This window comes from Mercenaria mercenaria, chromosome 2 (genome assembly GCF_021730395.1).
Source record: "Mercenaria mercenaria strain notata chromosome 2, MADL_Memer_1, whole genome shotgun sequence".
Taxonomy (NCBI): domain Eukaryota; kingdom Metazoa; phylum Mollusca; class Bivalvia; order Venerida; family Veneridae; genus Mercenaria; species Mercenaria mercenaria.
The window spans coordinates 18,889,857-18,913,389 of NC_069362.1; the positions used below are offsets into that span (position 1 = coordinate 18,889,857).

At 36.7% G+C, this 23,533-nt stretch overlaps 1 protein-coding gene across 1 annotated transcript in view; it reads right to left on the bottom strand.

Moving 5' to 3' along the window:
* Positions 1 to 23,533, bottom strand: part of LOC123563417 (uncharacterized) — an 85,548-nt gene that overhangs the window by 40,902 nt on the left and 21,113 nt on the right. The window contains exons 2-3 of the mRNA XM_053524687.1: positions 9,347 to 10,112; positions 2,520 to 2,643 (exon numbers count right to left, since the gene is read on the bottom strand). Coding sequence (XP_053380662.1) covers positions 2,520 to 2,643; positions 9,347 to 9,819 — 597 coding nt within the window. The 5' untranslated portion in view covers positions 9,820 to 10,112. The remainder of the gene's footprint in view (positions 1 to 2,519; positions 2,644 to 9,346; positions 10,113 to 23,533) is intronic.

Here is a 23,533-nt window from a genome sequence, read left to right on the forward strand (position 1 = left end):
TATGGTATCTCACATTACACTCATGTATGTGGAATTTCACATCATACATGTACTCTTGCATAATATGGAATTTCACATCATGCTCTTGTATATGGTATCTCGCATCATGCTCTTGTATATGGAATGGTGAACATTTGTGCCAAGTTACATCAAAATCCCTCCATATCCAGAAGAATAAATGCTCCAAAGTGTGACCTTGACCTTAAACCTAGGGACTGGTTCTTGCACATGATTCTGTGTGTCATGATGGTAAACATCTGTGCCAAGTTACATCAAAATCCCTCAATGCATGAAGAAGAAATGCTCCAGACAAAGTTTGTGGATGCCGCCCGCCCATTCACCCACCACTTAGGGTGTTCACATAATACGTCCCATCTTTCAGACGGGCGTACAAAATCTATTTGTCAACAGTAACTCAAATCATAAAAACAGCCCTAACAAAACAAGTGTTACTGGATTATATACCAGTAAATAGGACTAAATTTTACATTCGAAGTTACAGCAGGATGTCATTTTGTGCGACTGACAGATGGACAGACAGTTGGAATGGGGAGCAAGCCTTAAGTCCCCTATGGTAAAACACCTGTATGGGACTAATTATTGTAACCTGTTCTCTAAAAATGACTCACAAAACTCCTTACAAATGATTTTAAATTAAATAAATTGTCTACTGTCAAAACCTCAAGGAGAATATTTATCTTGTTTATCCTGAGGTAAAATGATGAGTGTATTGCAGAAAGATTCAGCTGTGATGCATTTCAAGTTCATTCTGATGCAGTTAACTATGTACTGTCACTACTTACCACATGCAAACACTATTTACTACAAGAGGGCCAAGATGGCCCTAGGTCGCTCACCTGAGAAACACACCATAACAGTGTAAACATGTTTGACATAGTGATTTCATGGAAACAAATATTCTGACCAATTTTCATTAAGACTGGACCAAACATGTGGTCTCTTGAAGTGTAAACAAGTATTTTCTTCAATTTAACCTAGATTTGATCAAGGCAATCATTCTGACTAAATTTCATGAACCTCAATTGAAAACTACAGCCTTTATCGCATACAAAACATTTTTCTTTGGTTTGTCCTAGCGACCTAGTTTTTGATCCCAGATGACCCATTTTTAAACTTGGCCTTAATTTCATCAAGGCTATCATTCAGACCAAATTTCATGAAGATCAACTGAAAAATACAGTCTCTATCGCATACACAAGGCTTTTCTTTGATTTTACCTAGTGACCTAGTTTTTAATCACAGATGACCCATATTCTAACTTGACCCAGATTTCATTAAGGCAATCATTCTGACTAAATTTTATATATATCCAGTGTAAAATGCAGCCCCTATTGCATACTTAAGGTTTTTCTTTAATTTGACCGGGTGACCTAGCTTTTGACCCTAGATGACCCATATTCACCTACATTTCATCCAGACAAACTTTCTGATCAAATCTCATGAAGATCCGGTGTAAAATGCAGCCCCTATTGCATACACAAGGATTTTCTTTGATTGACCTAGTGACCTAGTTTTTGACCCCAGATGACCCATATTCGTAACTGGCCTAGATTTTATCAAAGCAATCATTCTGACCATAATTCATGAAGATCAGTTGAAAAATACAGCCTCTATCACATACACAAAGTTTTACTTTGATTTGACCTAGTGACCTAGTTTCTGACCCCAGATGACCCATTTTTTGAAATTGGTCTAGATTTCATCAATGTTATCATTCTGACAAAATTTCATGAAGATCAATTGAAAAATACAGCCTCTATCCCATACACAAGGTTTTTCTTTGATTTGACCTAGTGACCTAGTTTTTGACCCCAGATGACCCATTTTTTGAACTCAGCCTAGATTTCATCAAGGTAATAATTCTGACAAAACTTCAAGAAGATCAGTTGAAAAATACAGCCTCTGTCGCATACACAAGGCTATACTTTGATTTGACAGGTCTAGTGACCTAGTTTTTGAAACCAGAAGACCCATTTTCGAACTTATCCTAGATTTCATCAAGATAATCATTCTGAACAAAGTTCATGAAGATCAATTGAAAAATACAGCCTCTATCCAATACACAAGGTTTTTCTTTGATTTGACCTAGTGACCTAGTTTTTGACCCCAGATGACCCATTTAGACCTCGGCCTAGATTTCATCAAGGTAATCATTCCGATCAAAATTCATGAAAATTAATTGAAAAATACAGCCTCTATCGCATAAGGTTTTTCTTTGATTTGACCTTGTGACCTAGTTTCTGACCCCAGATGACCCATTTTCAAACTCGGCCTAGATTTCAACAAGGCAATCATTCTGACCAAATTTCATGAAGATCAGTAGAAAAATACAGCCATAATCGCATACACAAGCTAAATGTTGACAGATGACAGACGACAGACAGACAGACGACGGATGCCGGACATCGAGTGATGAGGAAAACTCACCTGAGCATTGCTCAGGTGACTCACATGAGCTAATAAAAACTGAATGAAAGAAGGCCGTAATGACAGCTTACCTGAGCATTTGTAACTAAGATAGGTAGGCCACCTATTCCCATGAGAGACAGACCAGGAAACATTAACCATGGATTCTCTTTGCTGATAAATGCCATCATCAGAGTGCCCGATATAAACATTGTACTGAAATACACATACTGTAATAGTCTATATACAGAAAATGCAATGTTCTCCAGTAATCATGCATATGTATAGAAAACTGACTGAATAAGTGAATGAAGCAAGTCTCCTACTGGAAGGCACCTAATTTTCTCTACTGCAGTACTACATAATGAACTGATATCTGTCAATGATGTATAAAAAATATTGTACTATATATACAATATGTTATAACAAAACACTTGGGAGTAAAATTTGCATATACAAAAACCTACAGTTGTTGATTGTTTCATAACATTCATAAATATAAACAAGAGTGCCAGAATGTCACAATAAATTACGCATGTCATAGCAAATTTCTTTACACTAGCACCTATAGTTTCATATGGAATTTTTTGGCCAATAACAAAAAGTTATAATATAAGTTATTTATAGTAACAACAAAGGGCAGTTAATCCTAAACAAGAGGGCCATGATGGCCCTATATCGCTCACCTGTTATCATTGCACTTGAGGACAAGAAGGTCCTCAGAAAAAATATCTAAGTCCAAAGGACAGGAACAACAAAGGGAAGAAATTTAACCAAAAAGAAAAAAAAATTCTTAAAAGGTACAGATATGTCAAAATACACATAAAAATTGGAGGTACCATCCATGTTGTACCACAGAAATGTGGTCTCGGATTTTCCCTACGGCCAATAATAAAAAAGTTACTAAAAATAAGCTATTTATAGTAACGCAAAAGGGAAGTAATTAAAAAAAAAATATTGTAAGTGAACAAAAGAAGGATCTGCCAAATAAATCTATTTACATAAATGAAATTTCAGATCAGTATCTTCATTAGTTACGGAGATATACCCATTTTAATTTGAAATAAAGGGAGGTAATTTGACATGAAATCAGTCCATAGTTATCTACCCTGATTGGCTCAGTCCAACTAATGACAATAATGAAATTTCAAACAAGTCCTATAAGTACTTACTGATATAAATCCGTTTTGATTACAATCAGAGGAGGTAATCAGATATAAAATAACTCTGGAACCTACGATTGGATCTGATTTGTCATGGAATCCAAGATTTATTGTTGTTGAAGATATTTTGGAAGTTTGTATCAAATAAAACCATAAATGAAGTCTCTATATGACTGCAAAAGCCAAAATAGCCAATTTTGGACCTTTAAGGGGCCATAATTCTGGAACCCATGATGGAATCTGGCCAGTTCAAGAAAGGAATCAAGATCTTGTGGTGATACAAGTTGTGTGCCAGTCTGGTTAAAATCAAATCATAAATGAAGCTGCTATTGTGCAGACAAGGTCAAAATAACTAATTTTGGCCCTTTCAGGGGCCATAACTCTGGAACCCATTACAGGATCTGGCCAGTTCAAGAAAGGAACCAAGATCTTATGGTGACACAAGTTTTGTGCAAGTTTGATTAAATTCAATCATAAATGAAGCTGCTATTGTGCAGACAAGGTCAAAATAGCCAATTTTGGCCCTTTCAGGGGCCATAACTCTGGCACACATAATGGAATCTGGCCAGTTCAAGTAAGGAACCAAGATCTTATGGTGATACAGGTTGTGTGCCAGTTTGGTAAAAATCAAATCATAAATAAAGCTGCTATTGTGCAGACAAGGTCAAAATAGCTAATTTTGGCCCTTTCAGGGACCATAACTCTGGAACCCATAATGGGATCTGGCCAGTTCAAGAAAGGAACCGAGACCTTATGGTAATACAAGTTGTGTGCAAGTTTGGTTAAAATAAAATCATAAATGAAACCACTATCGTGCAGACAAGAAATTGTTGACGAACGCACGGACGAAATGATGACGGACGACGGACGAAGGGTGATCACAAAAGCTCACCTTGTCACTATGTGACAGGTGAGCTAAAAAAAAATCTAAATAATATGTCCACATAAAACTCTTTACCAGGTAGAGATAGGTCAAAATACACCTAAAAACTGGATGTAACATGCATGTTGTACCGCAGAAAAGAGGTCTCGATTTTTCCCTACGGCCAGTAATAAAAAAGTTACAATATAAGCTATTTATAGTAAAACAAAGGAAAGTAATTCTAGAAACAAGAATTCCTCATGGTGGTGAACATTTGTGCCAAGTTACATCAAAATCCCTCCATGCATGAAGAAGAAATACTCTGGACAGTCATTCTTGTATCTGACCTTTAGCCTCTAAGTGTGACCTTGTGTAACCTTAGACCTGGTTCTTGTGCATGAACTCATGGTGGTGAACATTTGTGCCAAGTAATATTAAAATCCCTTTAATGACTGTTGAGTTACAGACTGAACAGGAAAAAATCCCTTTTGGCCTTTGACTTCCAAGTGTGACCTTGACCTTTAAGCTAAGGGCACGGGTTTTGCACATGGCATGTTGTATCATCCAGGGGAATATTTGTGCCAACTGATATTTAATTCCTTTTTGCATGACAAAGTTTTAGACCGGTCAGTAAAAAAATCCTATTGACCTTTGATCTCCAAGTGTGACCTTGACATTTAAGCTAGGGTTCTGGGTTTGCGCATAACACATCCTCTCATCACAGGGAACACTTATGCCAAGTAATATTATAATCCCTTGATGGATGACAGAGTTCTGGACCGGGCACAAAACAGACCCTGTTCATGCCATGTTAACATTTGACTGCCAAGTGTGACCTTGACCTTTGAGCTTGGGTCTGAAAGTTGTGCATGGCACATTTTATGGGGTACATTTGTGCCAAGTAATATCAAAATCCCTTCATGGATGGCAGAGTTATGGACCGGATGGAAAAACCCCTGTTGACTTTGACCTCCAATTGTGACCTTGACCTTTAAGCTTGGGGTCCGGGTTTTGTGCAAGACATGTCGTCTCATCATGGGGAACATTTGTGCAAAGTAATATTAAAATCCCTTGATGACCGGACACGAAACAGACCCTGTTCATGCCATCTGACTGCCAAGTGTGACCTTGATCCTTTAACTTGAGTCACCCTTGAAAAAATGATATTCACAGTTTTACTTTGTGTTTTACAATTGCTTACCAATAGTTTGATGTTTCTTTTATCTAAATTGATGGTATAATGAATTCCCTTCAAAGTTTTGGACAGTGGCCATCACTTTAAAATTTGTCTCTACTTGAGCTTGAGGAAATATCATGAATTATACAAAATTTATATAAAAAAAACAAGAGGGCCATGAAGGCCCTGTATCGCTCACCTGACCTATTGACCTAAAGATCATCAAGATTAACATTCTGACCAAGTTGCATTAAGATATGGTCATAAATGTGGTCTCTTAAGTGTTAACTAGCTTTTCCTTTGATTTGGCCCGGTGACCTAGTTTTTTACCTCATATGACCCAGATTCGAACTTGACCTAAAGATCATCAAGATTAACATTCTGAGTAAGTTTCATGAAGATACATTCATAAATGTGGCCTCTAGACTGTTAACAAGCCTTTCCTTTGATTTGACCTGGTGACCTTGATTTTGACCCCGCATGACCCAGATTTGAACTTGACCTAAAGATCATCAAGATTAACATTCTGACCAAGTTTCATGAAGATACAGTCGTAAATGTGGCCTCTACAGTGTAAACAAGCTTTTCCTTTGATTTGACCTGGTGACCTAGTTTTTGACCCCAGATGACCAAATATTGAACTCTTCCAAGATTTTATTTAGGGTAACATTCTGATCAAGTTTCATTAAGACTGGGCCAAAATTGTAACCTCTAGAGTGTTAACAAGTTTGATTTGACCTGGTGACCTAGTTTTTGAACCCAGATGACCCAATTTCGAACTCATCCAAGATTTTATTGAGGGTAATATTCTGACCAAGTTTCATTAAGATTGGGCCAAAATTGTGACCTCTAGAGTGTTAACAGCATATATGTTATACGTCCCGGATTGTCCCGGAAATGACATACTCGTCCCGGACAGTGCTGAAATGTCCCGGAAAATTAAAAATACAGAAAACAAAAATAACCCCCCCAAAAAAACTTTTTTCTTTGGTCTATAAATTGTTGAATTTTACATTATAAAACACAATAAACAGTCCCCGGTGTCACATTGTTTATTCCTAATTATCCGATATCAGTTTCATGCCCTCGAGCGGGACACATGTTGATTAAGCCAGCTTCGATCAACACTCATATTGATGGCGCCCCACGATCTTTTGATGACCCAGATTAATTTACAGTAGGCTATTTTGATGACCCTGATTATGAATTGTCAGAATTATGCAATCAGTAACAGTTTTATGAAAATTTAATATTAGGAACAATAGCCGAAAATCTCGTTGTTTTTAGCACGTAGGCGGTGAAGCTACATGTACTGATGTAGCCTTTTAGTTTATGGAAGAAATGGCTGAAAACGGTCAATTAAACGATCATTATTTTAAAAGGTTGTAATCTTTTAAAATGTAGATTGATTGTCACACATATTCTAAATTAAAATTTTGACTATTGAATGCCTTTGCTGACAGATCCATGAAAATTTACCCTACCCGAAATATTTTATATCGATTTATAATCTACAAGATTTATTTTATTCCTTTGAGAATTTCATTTTATTAATGATTGGATAAACGTTTAAGCTTTAAAATGAAACCAAATAAGTTGGATTCTAAATCACGATGACCAGGTTAATTCTTCGTAAGTCTCCTAAGTCTGTTCACCTCTGGAACGCAACCAATTCACGTGCCGAACTATAGACGCGAATTACCCTATTTACCTCCCTTAGAAAGCTAGACGATATTTGCAGCAAATTATTCCTAAGCGAGTGAACAATGTTTATCTCCGGAAACTACATGTAATTTTATGATATTTATACATGAAACAGACGAATAATGTCACGGTGTATGTCCCGGACAAAGGGTAAAAATCCCGGAAATTTGAACTCAGAATCCCGGAAATGTCCTGAAAAATTATGGCATGTATGGTTAACAGTCAAATTGTTGATGACAACGGACGGACGACAAACGGACGACGGACACAGGGCGATCACAAAAGCTCACCTTTGAGCACTTCGTGCTCAGATGAGCTAAAAACAAGTTGTGTGCAAGTTTGATAAAAACTGATTGCAAAATGTGGTCTCTATCGTGTTCACAAGAAATTGTGGACAGACGGACGATGGACGGGTGATCACAAAAACTCACCCTGTCACTAGTGGCAGGTGAGCTAACAAGAGCTGTCTGATGACAGCGCGCTCGACTATTCGAAGAATTGATTGAAGAATGGGGTCAAAATATTTCCACAGATATTCAGAAAAGAAATAAATAGATTAGACAAACAATGTTCCTGTATTTCTTTGATTTCGATAAGTCTAGCACTAAATGGCAATGTATGAACCAATTTTAAAGTCCAGAAAGGGCCATAATTCAGTCAAAATAGTTATGTACTCTTGCCCACAGATGGAAATCATAATGATAAACAAGTGTTCAAAGTTTAAAAGCCATATGTCAAATAATTTTGACAAAATGTGGACTTGTATGAAAACAGAACCAATTTCAAAGTCCAAAAAGGGCCATAATTCAGCCAAAATAGATGACAGAGTTATGTACTCTTTCCTACAGATAGAGATTATTATACTAAACAAGTGATAAAAGTTTCAAAGCCATATGTCAAACACATTACAAAAAATATGAACTGGTACGGAAAACTTAACCAAGATTTATAAGTCAAAAGGGGCCATAATTCAGCCAAAATCCTTGATGGAGTTATGTACTCTTGCCTATAACTGGCCATGGTGATGGTAAACAGGTGTTGAAAGTTTCAAAGCTTTATCTCAAAAGACTTTGTCAAAATATGAACTGGTACGAAATATTAACCCAGATTTCTCAGTCAAAAAGAGCCATAATTCAGCCAAAATCCTTGATGGAGTTATGTGCTCTTGCCTATAACTGGACATGGTGATGATAAACAAGTGTTGAAAGTTTCAAAGCTTTATCTTAGAAGACTTTGACAAAATACGAACTGGTACGAAAAACTTAACCAAGATTTCTAAGTCGAAAGGGGCCAAAATTAAGCCAAAATCCTTGATGGAGTTATGTGCTCTTGCCTATAACTGGCCATGGTGATGGTAAACAAGTGTTGAAAGTTTCAAAGCTTTATCTTAGAAGACTTTGACAAAATATGAACTGGTACGAAAAACTTAACCACAATTTCTAAGTCAAAAGGGGCCATAATTCAGCTAAAATCCTTGATGGAGTTATGTGCTCTTGCCTATAACTGGCCATGGTGATGGTAAACAAGTGTTGAAAGTTTCAAAGCTTTATCTCAAAAGACTTTGTCAAAATGTGGACTGGTACAAAAAACTTAACCAAGGTGTGACGCAGACGCCGACGCCGTGGTGAGTAGGATAGCTCTACTTATTCTTCGAATAGTCGAGCTAAAAAACGGCATGGTAAAAGTTGTTCAAATTTTGCATACAAGTCACTCACTGGATACAGTACATTGCTGTAACATTGTTTTGAACATTTGAAATATTCACCATTAGGTGGGTCATACCTTAAGAAGATATGAAATGGAAATGACAGATGGACAGATGGGTGGACCAACTGAGGTACGGGCATGTGTGACTCCAATATTGCCCTCTCCATATATGTTGTATAGACCTGGGGTTGTAATAAATTTTGGGAAAACCTTGTATAATTCTTAAACTGCTCTGAAAGGTTAAATGCTGGATTCTTTGCATCAAGGAAACTTCCTTTAAGAAATGGCAAAAAAAATCAAACTTACAATGAAATTAATCGTGTAACTCTGGTCCCAAACTTGTAATTGACATGACCCAATATGGCACAGCCAACACAGAATAGTGCTGAGCCGATCGTAAAACACAGTGCCATTTTGCCGTCCTGGGCCTTGCACGCTTCTTTCTTCTGTATGGCTGTTGGTTCTGTGTCCACTGTCACATTTGTAACAGGGCTTGGCTGAGTAGGAGACACTGGTTTTTCTGACAATGTTGTTGTATTTAACAAAACTACATTCACAGATGCAGAGTCGTTATTTTTTATACTCGCATATTTAAAAACAGTATCATTTGAAGTATCTTCACACAGGTCAGCATATATTCCTTCAGACTTCAGAACAAAATTTACAGAGGCCCATCCATAGAGAAGTCCTGCGAAGAACAGACATTCCATGAACGCCCAGCCAGCTACGAGCCACTTTTTCCATCCTATATCCCCCTTACTTGTGTCGGCCAAAACCATTGTTCTTCAAGTGCTATCACAGACCTTAAAAACCTTAGGCTATCACTTTTCTACTGTTAGATCTCATGCAGGTGACGCAAAACTCACAAACTTATGCTTAAATTCCTTTAACACATTGATCCTCTGCATAAATTGCAATCTTTTTCATCAATTTTCTCAAACATCTAGTACACAGATTTCAAAGTGTTTTAAATATCTGTTTTATTGGTTGAACTAAAACAATGAAGATGGACTGTAGATTTCATCTAATCTTGAATCCCCTGTCCTTGAAAATACTGGTTATATTCTGTATTCTGAAATTTGAGAAAATTTATAATTATAAATGAGATATACTTTCCTTTTTTAATATTTTCAGCAACTGTTTACTTCCCTTAAACAAATGAATGTAAATGTCTGGATCAATTTCACCTTAGAGGAAATTATGTTTAAAAATTTGCAATTGAAACCTTTTTAACTACAACAGGAAACCGTCATTTTTTACAATGTAATGGTTACTGTGAATACATAAAAAGTTAACCATTACCTTGCTAAATTTCTATATTGAACTTGTCCATCTTTCAATTTGGGCAGTACCATTAAGTGTTAAAAGGGGTGCTTACCAAAAATGGCGAACAGTGCAGATCATGATCTGTGCATGCTGATCATGATCTCTACATTGGTCGCAAAAGCAGCACCAATCGTGTGTCCAGCATGCTAAGGGTTAAACTTGTTGGTTCTGGCCATTACTAAAGTCTTTAGGAATTTTATTTGTTCACTGAAATTTGATTTTTTAAGGATGCAGTTGCAAAAGTAACAAAAATCAGTTCCCAATAATGTTCGCAAAATTCACAAAAAGTATGACTAACAAATTCTTAGTTATGAAAACATTACCATTATCTCCAAAGGAACAACCATCTACATAATGTTAAGTAAGATCAACACAAGAATTACATTGTTTGTCAAATTACAAAAAAAAAATGTGAAAAATACTCAATCAATATTTTCTGAGCAATACTGCAAAAAGACTGTTCAAAAAGAGAACAAGACTTTGCATCCATGCTGATGAAAAAATGTTTTTACAATAATAAGACACAAGACAATGACTCAATTTTGTCAATTGCTTTCCTCCAGTTCTGACATGTGGGGAAGTTGTTTGTTGCTGGAGGAGAACAGAATCCAGGTTAATTATGGACTGTCAACACCACTCAATGTTATAACCCTTACCCTGCTAAATTTCTATATTGAACTTGTCCATCTTTCAATTAGGATAGTACCATTAACTGTTTATGTCCAGCATGGTAAGGGATAAAGTCCAAAAAAATTATTATAATATGAACTAGCAAAATAGACAACTTGATTATTCAACACTCCTTTAAAGTAGTATTTAATACGAATAGTATAAACCAAATGTTTCTTTTTTGTTAAAATGTTTGAAATAAATAAAATGTGTCTAAGTATTTTAACATGTAACATGTAAAGCAGAAGAAAAATACAATTAAAACTGTTTATACATACAATGTACTTACATGTTTACAACAATCCAAAATATTCAACAATAAAACTTAAATGTCATCTATCTACACATGACTGTGAAGCATAGTATTGGTTTCCCTTGGTGACAAGCTGTGAAGTGGACACTACAGTGTGAAAATTATTTTTTTAAAGCCCCATGGTGGTAGCACTTTTAATTTGTAATGTTCTGAGGCTACGAATATATAATATATAGAAAGAGATAGACTACCTGTGATGACAACTACTTGCACAATAGCTATGGGACAAACAAGTGTGATAAATTAAATACAAGTGCATTAAATTGAGTGTGCTTTGCTTCGTTGGAGATAAATTTATCATCTTAAATTAAGCACTGCAAACAATTAATGCTCCACAGCTCCACAGTGCCTTTCATTTTTATCTAAATGATTAAGGGTATCAGAAAAGGTTTACAAACTAAAAATTCAGGCCTATAAATGAAGGAAATCACTAATAAAACCAAATGTACTAATCATCTACCTATAATGATATACATTTACTACTAAAATTGTTCAGATCTTTAAAGTATTATGAGCATATACAAAATTCTACTGCGGCTGATTCTATAAGTTTGATCTTATAAGGATACTAAGGGTATTTTTTCAAGAAAATGTTTAATGATTTATTCATTCTGCTTTACTCAAAGGAAAATGAAAATAGTTAGTTTGTCAAATTAAACCTTGCTGAAGTAGCTCCTATATTAGTCCCAATGCATGACTCTAGTTTCCTCCCTTGGTGGTCTACAGAGTCACAACAACTATTTAAGATCGGTGTAATCGAGGTACTTCAGTCTTTCAGACATAATTGCAAGCATAATGATGATTTAATGGCTAAAAGAAAAATATTTCTGAAAAGCAAATTTATTATTATGCTTGTTTTGTGAAATATGCGATATGTCATGTCATAAGCATTTTGCATTACCCGACAAAAGTCACCCACTGACCTTTGTTTTTTCGCCAGCTTTATTACGTCACTATTGGCACAATTCATTCATCGTCATGCACCAGAACCGATAGCAGACAATGGGGAGCACACCATATCAGGCTAATTTTAAGCGTCATAGCACAAAATAATCTGTATATTTACAATGATCTAAAGTTAAATTACATCATTTAACAAGAGGGTCATGATGACCCTGAATCGCTCACCTGAGTAATACGAGCCACATGTTTCAAATGGCAAACTGACGCTAAAATTATAGAAAGTAGGTCAGTAGGTCAAATTCATGGTCACTGAAAGTCAGTTTTAAGATTGGTGTGCAAAACTGTACATGTCATCCAAATTTCAAGGCTGTATCTTAAAAAACAAAAAAGTAGGTCAGCAGGTCAAGGTCATCGTCAAGTGACTCCTAATCACTTGGGGTCATCAGGTAATTATAATTAAACATTCTAGGAAATATGATCTGATAATTTCTGAAGTATTTATTCCTATATAACTCATATAACAAGTGACCCCCAGGGTGTGCCTCTTTTCACCCCAGGGGCATAATTTGAACAATCTAATGTTAGAGATCCACTAGGCAATGCTACATACCAAACATCAAAGGCCTAGGCCTTAAACTTTCAGAAAAGAAGATTTTATTTTTTTCCCAATATAATACTATGTTAAATTTGGGCCCCAGGACAGGACCTCTTTTTACCCCAGGGGCATAATTTGCACAATTTTGGTACAGGACCACAAGGCAATGAAACATACTAAATATCAAAAGCCTAGGCCTTGCAGTTTCAGGCAAGAATATTTTTAAAGTTTTTTCCTATATAAGTCTTACTTAAAACTTAAGACCCCATGAGGCAGGGCCTCTATTCACCCCAGGGGCATAATTTGAATAATCTTGGAAGAGGATCACAAGGCAATGCTTTATACCAAATATCAAAGGCCTTGGTCTTGCAGTTTCAGACAAGAAGATTTTCAATTTTTTTTCCTATTCAAGTCTATGTAAACTTGGGAACCCAGGGGCGGGGCCTCTTTTCACCCAAGGAGCATAATTTGAACAATCTTCATAGAGGCCCATTAGATATTGTCACATGCCAAATATCAAGGCTCTAAGCGTTGCGGTTTTGGACAAGAAGACTTTTAAAGTTTTTCCTTTTGGTTGCCATGGCAACCAGATTTCTGCATGGAATTCAATTCTTTGAACAATTTTGAAAGGGGGGGGGGGGGGCACCCAATGATCATTCCTGTGAAGTTTGGTGTAATTCTGCCCAGTGGTTTTCAAGAAGATTTTTTTAGAAAATGCTGACGGACGCACGACACACGTCACACGACACACAACAGACGACGGACACTGAGCAGTCACAGAAGCTCGCCATGTGCCTTTGGCTCAGGTGAGCTAAAAACAAAACAGATCTTGGAGAGAGATCTATTCATTATATTCTCATGTGCTTGTTCCTTCATGAACACCAGGAATAAAGTTTGGTGATTGAAGCGAGCACAACTTCACGCTGTGCTAAATGCTGTATGCTCATGCATATATTTGAGAGTTGTTTTTCTATATAATTTTTGTGCAGAACATGTCAAATAATGTTTCTGTTTCAGACGTGACTGGGTAGGACTTAATATCAGACTGAAATGAAATGAAAGTGATAATTACGTCACGAGTTGGACTACTGCTATATATGAAAACTCATAAAAATATATGACAGCCGTCCTGTAAATAATGTGACTATCAAACTCAAATTAGCTAACCTTGTCCATGGTAAAAATGAATTAAGGTTTATAGTCTTTATAGTAATTGGCAAACATAGGTCAGGTTAGCAGAAGAATGACGATGGTGCACCCGCATGTCGAAGTAAGAAAAAATCTGTCAAACATATTTAAACTTAACATGTCAGTGAAATATGAGATTGTTCCTATTATGATTTAAAAGGTTTTACTCTTTTGTCCACAATTTTACCTGTGTATCCCTTTAAAAGTTCAACTGCAGCATCAAATTTCAACTATCTTTCAGAGTCAAACAGTTATTGAACAGCTGTCCCTCAACTGACCTTTTAAAAGATAACATAACAAAAAAGGCTTCTCTGGAATGAACCCATGCAGTAAAAAATGATTACAGTGAAACACCTTTCGCATTAGTTCAAATTTTGCCTATTCAAAATTACAAGCATAAAGCACTCTATTCTTGCCAATTTTTTTTCCTCTTTTTTTTTTTTTTAAAGATAGTCTGTCTGATTTTGGTCATCAAGCAATCAGAATCTAATCAATACAAAATATATCTAAGGTATAAGTACTTTTCGAGAAGCCCACTTTCTCCCCAAAAATTGACTTTACATCAGGTTTTTTATTCCCCTTTGCCCAAATACCGAGCTATTTTTTCCCCAAAATCACAGGCCTGGGCCCCTTACCCTCCTGATAAAAAAAAAACCTGCAGTTGTAAAGATGCAAAAATGTTCAAACCCCATTCGAACCATGTTCTTTAGCAAATGCAATTTCAGAAATGATTTCCAAAAGCATCTTCCTAGTGGTCATATCTGAAAAATTGTATTTCACACTGTAAGGCCATAATAAATTAATTCCTAGATTATCATCCAAATTTTGGTTAAAAAGGGGGAGAATTTTATTTTTTATTTTTAAAACGACTGTATGCAGGACCGTGGTTCCATTTGACACGGACTTGGGATTTTGAATTTAAAGGATGTGTTTGACAAATTATGATGATGCAAAGACAGTTTAACAGCATTTAACAATAACTGATATTAATATTTACCTTGACAACTTCTCTTACTAAAATTATTTAAGAGAAATGTTTATCCGCAGTAATCTACTTTCGATTTCAAAAACTTATAGAAAAAGGTAAGGCCAATAAATTTTCTGATCTAAATTTGATTGTAATTGATGAACAAGAGGGTCATGATGACCCTGGATCGCTCACCTGAGTAATATGAGCTGTCAAACTGATGATTTTAGAAAGATTTTCTGATGTACAATCAAGTAACCCCTGGGGCGGGGCCAATTTTACCCCGGGGGTCATGATTTGAATAAAATTTGTTGAAGTCTAATAGGCAATGTTACATATCAAATATCTAAGATCTAGACCTTCTTGTTTATTTTTAGCAAATTTGTGAAGATTTCCCTATGAACCCTGGGGCGGGGTCAATTTTGTCCCCGGGGGTCATGATTTGAACAAATTTTGTAGAGGTCCACTAGACAATACTACATGTCAATTATCTAAGCTCTAGGCCTTCTGGTTTATTTTTAGAAATTTTTGAAGATTTTCCTATGTAAAATCAAGTTACCCCATGGGGCGGGGTCAATTTGACACCAGGGGTCATGATTTGAACAAATTTTGTAGAAGTCTACTAGGCAATGCTACATGTCAAATATCTAAGAACTACACCTTCTAGTTTATTTTTTTAAACAAGAGGACCATGATGGTCCTGAATCGCTCACCTCTTCCCACATGACCCAGTTTTGAGTATGACGTCGTTTTTTCTATTATTTGACATAGTGACCTAGTTTTTGAGCTCATGTGACCCAGTTTTGAATTTGACCTAGATATTATCAAGATAAAAATTCTGACCAATTTTCATGAAGATCCATTGAAAAATATGGTCTCTAGAGAGGTCACAAGGTTTTTCTATTATTTGACCTACTGACATAGTTTTCGAAGGTACATGACCCTGTTTTGAATTTTATGTAGATATCATCAAGGTGAACATTCTCACTAATTTTCATGAAGATCTCATGAAAAATATGGCCTCTAGATATCTTCAAGATGAACATTCAGACCAACTTTCATACAGATCCCATGAAAAATATGGCCTTTAGAGGTCACAAGGTTTTTCTATTATTTGACCTACTGACCTAGTTTTTGACGGCATGTGACCCAGTTTCGAACTTGACCTAGATATCATCAAGGTGAATGTTCTGACCAATTTTCATGAAGATCTTGTGAAATATATGGCCTCTAGAGAGGTCACAAGGTTTTTCTATTTTTAGACCTACTGACCTAGTTTTTGAAGGCACGTGACCCAGTTTCAAACTTGACCTAAATATCATCAAGGTGAACATTCTGACCAATTTTCATAAAGATCTTGTGAAATATATGGCCTCTAGAGAGGTCACAAGGTTTTTCTATTTTTAGACCTACTGACCTAGTTTTTGATGGCACGTGACCCAGTTTCGAACTTGACGACGGACACCGCGCGATCACAAAAGCTCACCTTGTCACTTTGTGACAGGTGAGCTAAAAAATTGAAGATTTTCCTATGTAAAATCAAGTGACCCCTGGGACGGGGTCAATTTTGTCCCCGGGGGACATGATTTGAATAAATTTTGTAGAGGTCCACTAGGCAATGCTACATGTCAAATATCTAAGCTCTAGGCCTTCTGGTTTATTTTTTTTTTAAATTTGAAGATTTTCCTATAGAAATCTTATGTAAAATCAAGTGACCCCGGGCGGGGTCAATTTTGACCTCGGGGTCATGATTTGAACAATTTTAGTAGAAGTCCACTAGTCAATGCTACAGCTCTAGGGCTTCTGGTTTTTGAGAAGACGATTTTTTAAGAATTTCCTATGTAAAATCAATTGACCCCTGGGGCGGGGTCAATTTTGACCCCGGGGTCATGATTTGAAGAAAATTGTTAGAGGTCCGCTAGGCAATGCTTCACATCAAATATCTAAGCTATAGGCACTGTGGTTTTGGACAAGAAGATTTTTAAAGTTTTTCCTTTCGGTTGCCATGGCAACCAGAGTTCTACATGGAATTCAATTCTTTGAACAAGTTTGAAAGGGGGCCACCCAAGGATCATTCCTGTGAAGTTTGGTGTAATTCTGCCCAGTGGTTTTCAAGAAGAAGATTTTTTTCGAAATTGTTGACGGACGACGCAAGATTGATGACGCACGACGGACATCAAGCGGTCACAATAGCTCACCTTGTCACTTCGTGACAGGTGAGCTAAAAATAAATACCTGTTTCAGTTGTGACACATTAATCAACACCTGGCTTTGTTATATCATGCAATAAACAACAATTAACAGTGGTAAATAGGTGTGAAAATATTTGAAAACTGTTGATTAGTTAATGTAAAAGAGTGAATATTTTTTTTTCGTTCTTTGATTTTTTTTAAATCGGGAGATTTGGACTTCTTATCGGGGTGATCGGGTTTTACATCTAGAATCGGGAGAAACCCGACTGGATAGGGAGAGTTGGGACGACTGAAAATATTGTCATATTTGTTTTTTTTTTCTTTTTAATTAAATATTTTGAATAAATAGAAAGCAACTGTTTCAATATTTCGGAAAGGTATCATTCAAAATGACACAAGCTTCTCAATTCAAACCGATAACAAAAGGTATGATAGTCTTTTTGTTATGATCAAATAACCAGTAATTATCGTTAATTAGCTTGTCACCTCGTGTCAATTTTGTTGTTCACAGTTTGATCTGGGTTAAAATAATTTCCATTTTTTATAAGTATCCTAATATTTGTTATTTTTCATATTTCTTTCATCAAAATACTTTTACATTTATATGATATTAATTTTGTTTGAAAGAAAAATAAAGTTTAAACTACTGGATCTTTTACAGGAACGTAACGGCAATCTTAGATTTTAACGCAGACAGTAAGCGCGGAGAGTAATTTCCCTTTATCAAAATGGCAAAAATCGGAAACAAATTTGTTTTGGTTTGTTTATACCTGTGTGTCGGGGCTGATCCGAGGGGTAAAAAAACACATTATCTATGGTATTTTGCAGCAGCATTAAAACAGATATACGGGACCTATCGCAATTCGTACATTTTTGGTTCTTTTTTTTTTTGAGAGGAAAAAGGTCGGGGCGGCATAAAAAAGAGGGGGCGGGTGGGGATGATAATCTAGGAATTAATTTATTATGGCCCAAAGCAGTTTCAGAGAAGATTTTTATAGTAAAACAAAACTGTTGCCATGGCAACCATAATTGTTGGAATAGTCTAAATATAACATAAAAAGGATTTCCCCATTCCTAAAGACCTCTTCTTTTAAGTTTCGTCCAAATTCTCTTTAGCTGTCCTATTATGGCACAGGTTTTCAAAGAACTCTATCAAATGATGCCAGTCTAAGTGAGCTAAAAACTTCACCTTGTGAATACTCCTTATATCATGCTGGACACGACTGATTCTGCCTTTGCAACCAGTGTAGATCATGATCTGCACTGTTCGCCATTCAATCAGTATCTTTTTGGTTAGCACCCCTTTTAATAGTTAATGGCACTGTCCAAAGGAAAAGACGGACAAGTTCATTATAGAAATTTAGCAGGATAAAGGATACTAAATCTTCCATACCAGTATCAGTACCAAATTGTCCAAACAGCCCAAATTATTCAAATTTTCAAAATTCTATGTATTTTATCACGTTATCTCAGTGAAGACTTGATTATGTTACTATTAACTAAACATAATGCCCATATTTTGAAACATTGCTGAATAAGCTGTAACTTGAAACCTTATTTCTGAATTCTTTAACCTAGATTCAAACTACTATGTTATTTGATATCAAATGACAATCCAACATCATAAAACACAACTACTAGATGTATGTCCATAGGTGACAGGTCACTCCTGTCACTGTACATGGTTTCATGACTCTAGGTGCAACATTTTTTAAGAGAGAGAGAGAGAGAGAGAGAGAGAGAGAGAGAGAGAGAGAGATATATATATATATATATATATATGCAACACAAACTTTTAACTACACTAAGTGAAGGATCATAACTCTGATCTGACTGAGTGCAATAAAAAAACAAGACGGCCATGAAGGATCTGTATCGCTCACCTGACCTACTGACCTATAGATCATAAAGATTAACATTCTGACCAAGTTTCATTAAGATATGGTCATATTAATGTGGCCTTAAAAGTGATAACTAGCTTTTCCTTTGATTTGACCCGGTGACCTAGTTTTGGACCGCATATGATCCAGATTCAAGGCTGACCTAAAGAACATCAAGATTAACATTCTGACTAAGTTTCATGAAGATACAGTCATAAATATGGTCTCTAGACTGTTAACAAGCTTTTCCTTTGATTTGATCTGGTGACCTAGATTTTGACCCCGCATGACCCAGATTCAAACTTGACCTAAAGATCATTATGATTAACATTCTGACAAAGTTTCATGAAGATACAGTCATAGATGTGGCCTCTACAGTGTTAACAAGCTTTACCTTTGATTTGACCTAGTGACCTAGTTTTTTATCCCACCTCACCTAGATATGAACATGAACTATAGATCATCAAGATCAACATTGTGGCCAAGTTTCATTAAGATATGGCCATAAATGTGACATTTAAAGTGTTCACTAGCTTTTCCTTGATTTGACCAGGTGACCTAGTTTTGGAACACATATGACCCAGATTTGAACCTGACCTAAAGAACATCAAGATTAACATTCTGACTAAGTTTCATGAAGATACAGTCGTAAATGTGGCCTCTACAGTGTTAACAAGCTTTTCCTTTGATTTGACCTAGTGACCTAGTATTTGACCCCATCTGACCCAGATTTGAACATAACCTATAAATCATCAAGATTAACATTCTGACCAAATTTCATTAAGATATGGTCATAAATGTTGACTCTACAGTGTTAACTAGCTTTTCCTTTGATTTGACCTGGTGACCTTGCTTTTGATCCTACATGACCCAGATTCAAACTGGACCTTGAGATCATCAAGATTAACATTCTGACCAGGTTTCATGAAGATACATCATAAACGTGGCCTCTACAGTGTTAACAAGCTTTTCCTTTGATTTGACCTGGTGACCTAGTTTTTGATCCCAGATGACCGAATATCGAACTCGTCCAAGATTTTATTGAGGGTAACATTCTGACCAAGTTTCATTAAGATTGTGCCAAAATTGTGACCTCTAGAGTGTTAACAAGCTTTTCCTTTGATTTGACCTGGTGACCTAGTTTTTGACCTCAGATGATCCAATATCGAATTGGTCCAAGATTTTATTGAGGGTAACATTCTGACTAAGTTTCATTAAGATTGAGCCAAAATTGTGACCTCTTGAGTGTTAACAAACTTTTCCTTTGATTTGACCTGGTGACCTAGTTTTTGATCCCAGATGACCAAATATCGAACTCATCCAAGATTTAATTGAGAGTAACATTCTGACAAAGTTTCATTAAGATTGGGCCAAAATTGTGACCTCTAGAGTATTAACAGTCAAATTTTTTGATGACGACAACAGACGGACGGACGACGGACACAGGGAGATCACAAAAGCTCACCTTTGAGCACTTCGAGCTCAGGTGAGCTAAAACATGCACAACTTTACAGGCTATATAACAATCATCTAATGTTTAAATGACTCTAGGTCAAGTACATTTTGAGATAAATGGGACAAAAACTTTTTTTGGGGGGCACTTAGTCATGGACCATAACTCTGGTTTTTGCAAAGTTAAATAAAAAAAAGTCAGATGCAAAAATTCACACGCTGGATAATATTCCTACATAGTTTCAAATTCATGACTCTAGTCTAGGTGAATATTTTTTAAGATATATGCAACATAAACTAAATTTAAGCATTTTATGCACATTTTTGTCTAAATCAAGGGCCATACAACTCTGGTCTGGCTGAGTGATATCTCTAACTATATCCGAGGTGCACAACTTCACATGTTGAATAATATTCCTGTAATGTTTCATAATCCTGGTTCAAATACTTCTTGAGATACATGTGATACAAAACAGGGGCTCTGGTAGTGTGAGATCAAAATTAAAACCCCTGGTGCACAACTTCCTGTGCTGAATAAAAATACTGTGATGTTTAATGACTCTTGACATGTATGTGGCTATATGCTCGTATTCGCTTTTTAAACCTTACTAATATTGTGTTACATAGAGGGCATCTTACTACTGTTGCAGATCAAATTACCCTTTTTTTTAAATCGATAGAACGGTGATGCTGAAGCTATTTTTGGACCTTGTCTGTACAGGAAACTCTGCCCTTTCAGAATTTTTTTTCCGATATGAGGTGTTGCCGTAAGATTAGTTTATCATACACTGAATGAACTTGTTTATGTGGCGGCATGACCGAGAATTTAACAAGATAACAAGAGCTGTCACTAATGGTGACAAATGCCCCCGCAGCACCTTGACCTTTGACCTGGTGACCCCAAAGTCAATAGGGGTCGTGTACTCAATAAGTACTATCAGCATGTGAAGTTTAAAGGTCCTGCATGCAGTGTTTCGCGAGTAAAGTGCCTTCATGCAAAAAGTTAACATTGGCCCCTGTGACCTTGACCTCTGACCTGGTGACCCCAAAGTCAGTAGGGGTTGTGTACTCAATAAGTACTATCAGCATGTGAAGTTTAAAGGTCCTGAGTGCAGTGGTTCGCAGGTAAAGTGCCTTCATGCAAAAAGTTAACATTGGCCCTTGTGACCTTGACCTTTGACCCCAAAGTCAGTAAGTGTCGTGTACTCAATAAGTACTATCAGCATGTGAAGTTTGAAGGTCCTGGCTGCAGTGGTTAGCGAGTAAAGTGCCTTCATGCAAAAAGTTAACATTGGCCCCTGTGTCCTTGACCTTTGACCTGGAGACCCCAATGTCAGTAGGGGTCGTGAACTCAATAAGTATTATCAGCATGTGAAGTATGAAGGTCCTGGGTGCAGTTGTTCGCGAGTAAAGTGCCTTCATGCCGAAGTTAACCTTGGCCTTCATGCAAAAAGTTAACGTTGTGACGAACGAACAGACGGACAGTTTAAAACTAATATGCCTCCCTCGGGGGCATAAAAAGTTGATTTACGTTGTTTAACCGAAAAGTAAAAGATATAATAATCGTCATTTAAATCTGAAATGAATGCACACTACATCAGGGACATAAATTATGTCACTGACTACATTTGGGTCGCGTGGATGTCAAAATAAAAACAGAACCCTCTAATACATTATAGGCATTGTCCTGCCTAAATTTCAGATAATGTATCTAGTGTAATGCGACTGACTCGTGGTAGCTGAAACCTATCATTGATTGAAGGTCTTTAATTGAAAAAGTTGGTAATTTCTTAATACGGAATAGTGAGTCTAGAAATAGTTCTCCCCAAAAATGAAGACAAGGCTTATCAACTGCCTGTCTGTAAATAACTGAGATAGTGTTTAAACAACGGGCATTAAACCCATGAAATAAATAGTAGATAAATTCACACATACATATAAAGGATCAGACAGAAGCCCCCCCACCCCCCACACCCACCCATTAACACACAAAACAAGAAACAAAAACAAGAGGGCCATAATGGCCCTATATCGCTCACCTGATTAAGACTATTTAAGATGAGCATTGGAATCTGTATCAAACATTATACATGTGGTCCAAATCTTTTTGCTGTAGCTTCAAAAACAAGAAAGTAGGTCAGTAGGTCAGGGCTAAGAACATTAAAGATTAGTATTAAAATCTTTATCTAAAGTTATTGACGTGGTCAAAATTTCTATGCTGTTAAGATTGGTGTGCAAAACTGTATATGTCATCCAAATTTCAAGGCTGTATCTTAAACAAGAGCTGTCTCCATAGGATGACACATGCCCCCGATGGCACTTTGAATGAATAGTTATGGCCGATGTTAGAGTTTAGGACCTTTGACCTACGGAGCTGGGTCTTGCGCGCGACACGTCATCTTACTGTGTCACACATTCATGCGTAGTTACTTTAAAATCCATGCATGAATGACAATGATATGGACCGGACATGCCCACCAATGCACTATCATGAAAAATGACCTTTAATGTCTAAGTGTGACCTTGACCTTTGAGCTACAGACCTGGGTCTTGCGCGCGACACGTCGTCTTACTGTGGTACACATTCATGCCAAGTTATTTGAAAATCCATCCATCGATGACAAAGATATGGACCGGACACGCCCATCAATGCACTATCATTTAACGTCTAAGTGTGACCTTGACCTTTGAGCTACGGACCTGGGTCTTGCGCGCGATACGTCGTCTTACTGTGGTACACATTCATGCCAAGTTATTTGAAAATCCATCCATCGATGACAAAGATATGGACCGGACACGCCCATCAATGCACTATCCTTTAACGTCTAAGTGTGACCTTGACCTTTGAGCTACGGGCCTGGGTCTTGTGCGCGACACGTCGTCTTTCTGTGGTACACATTCAGGCCAAGTTATTTGAAAATCCATCCATCGATGACAAAGATATGGACCGGACACAAAAATTGCGGACAGACTGACAGACCGACAGACTGACAGACAGACTGACAGAC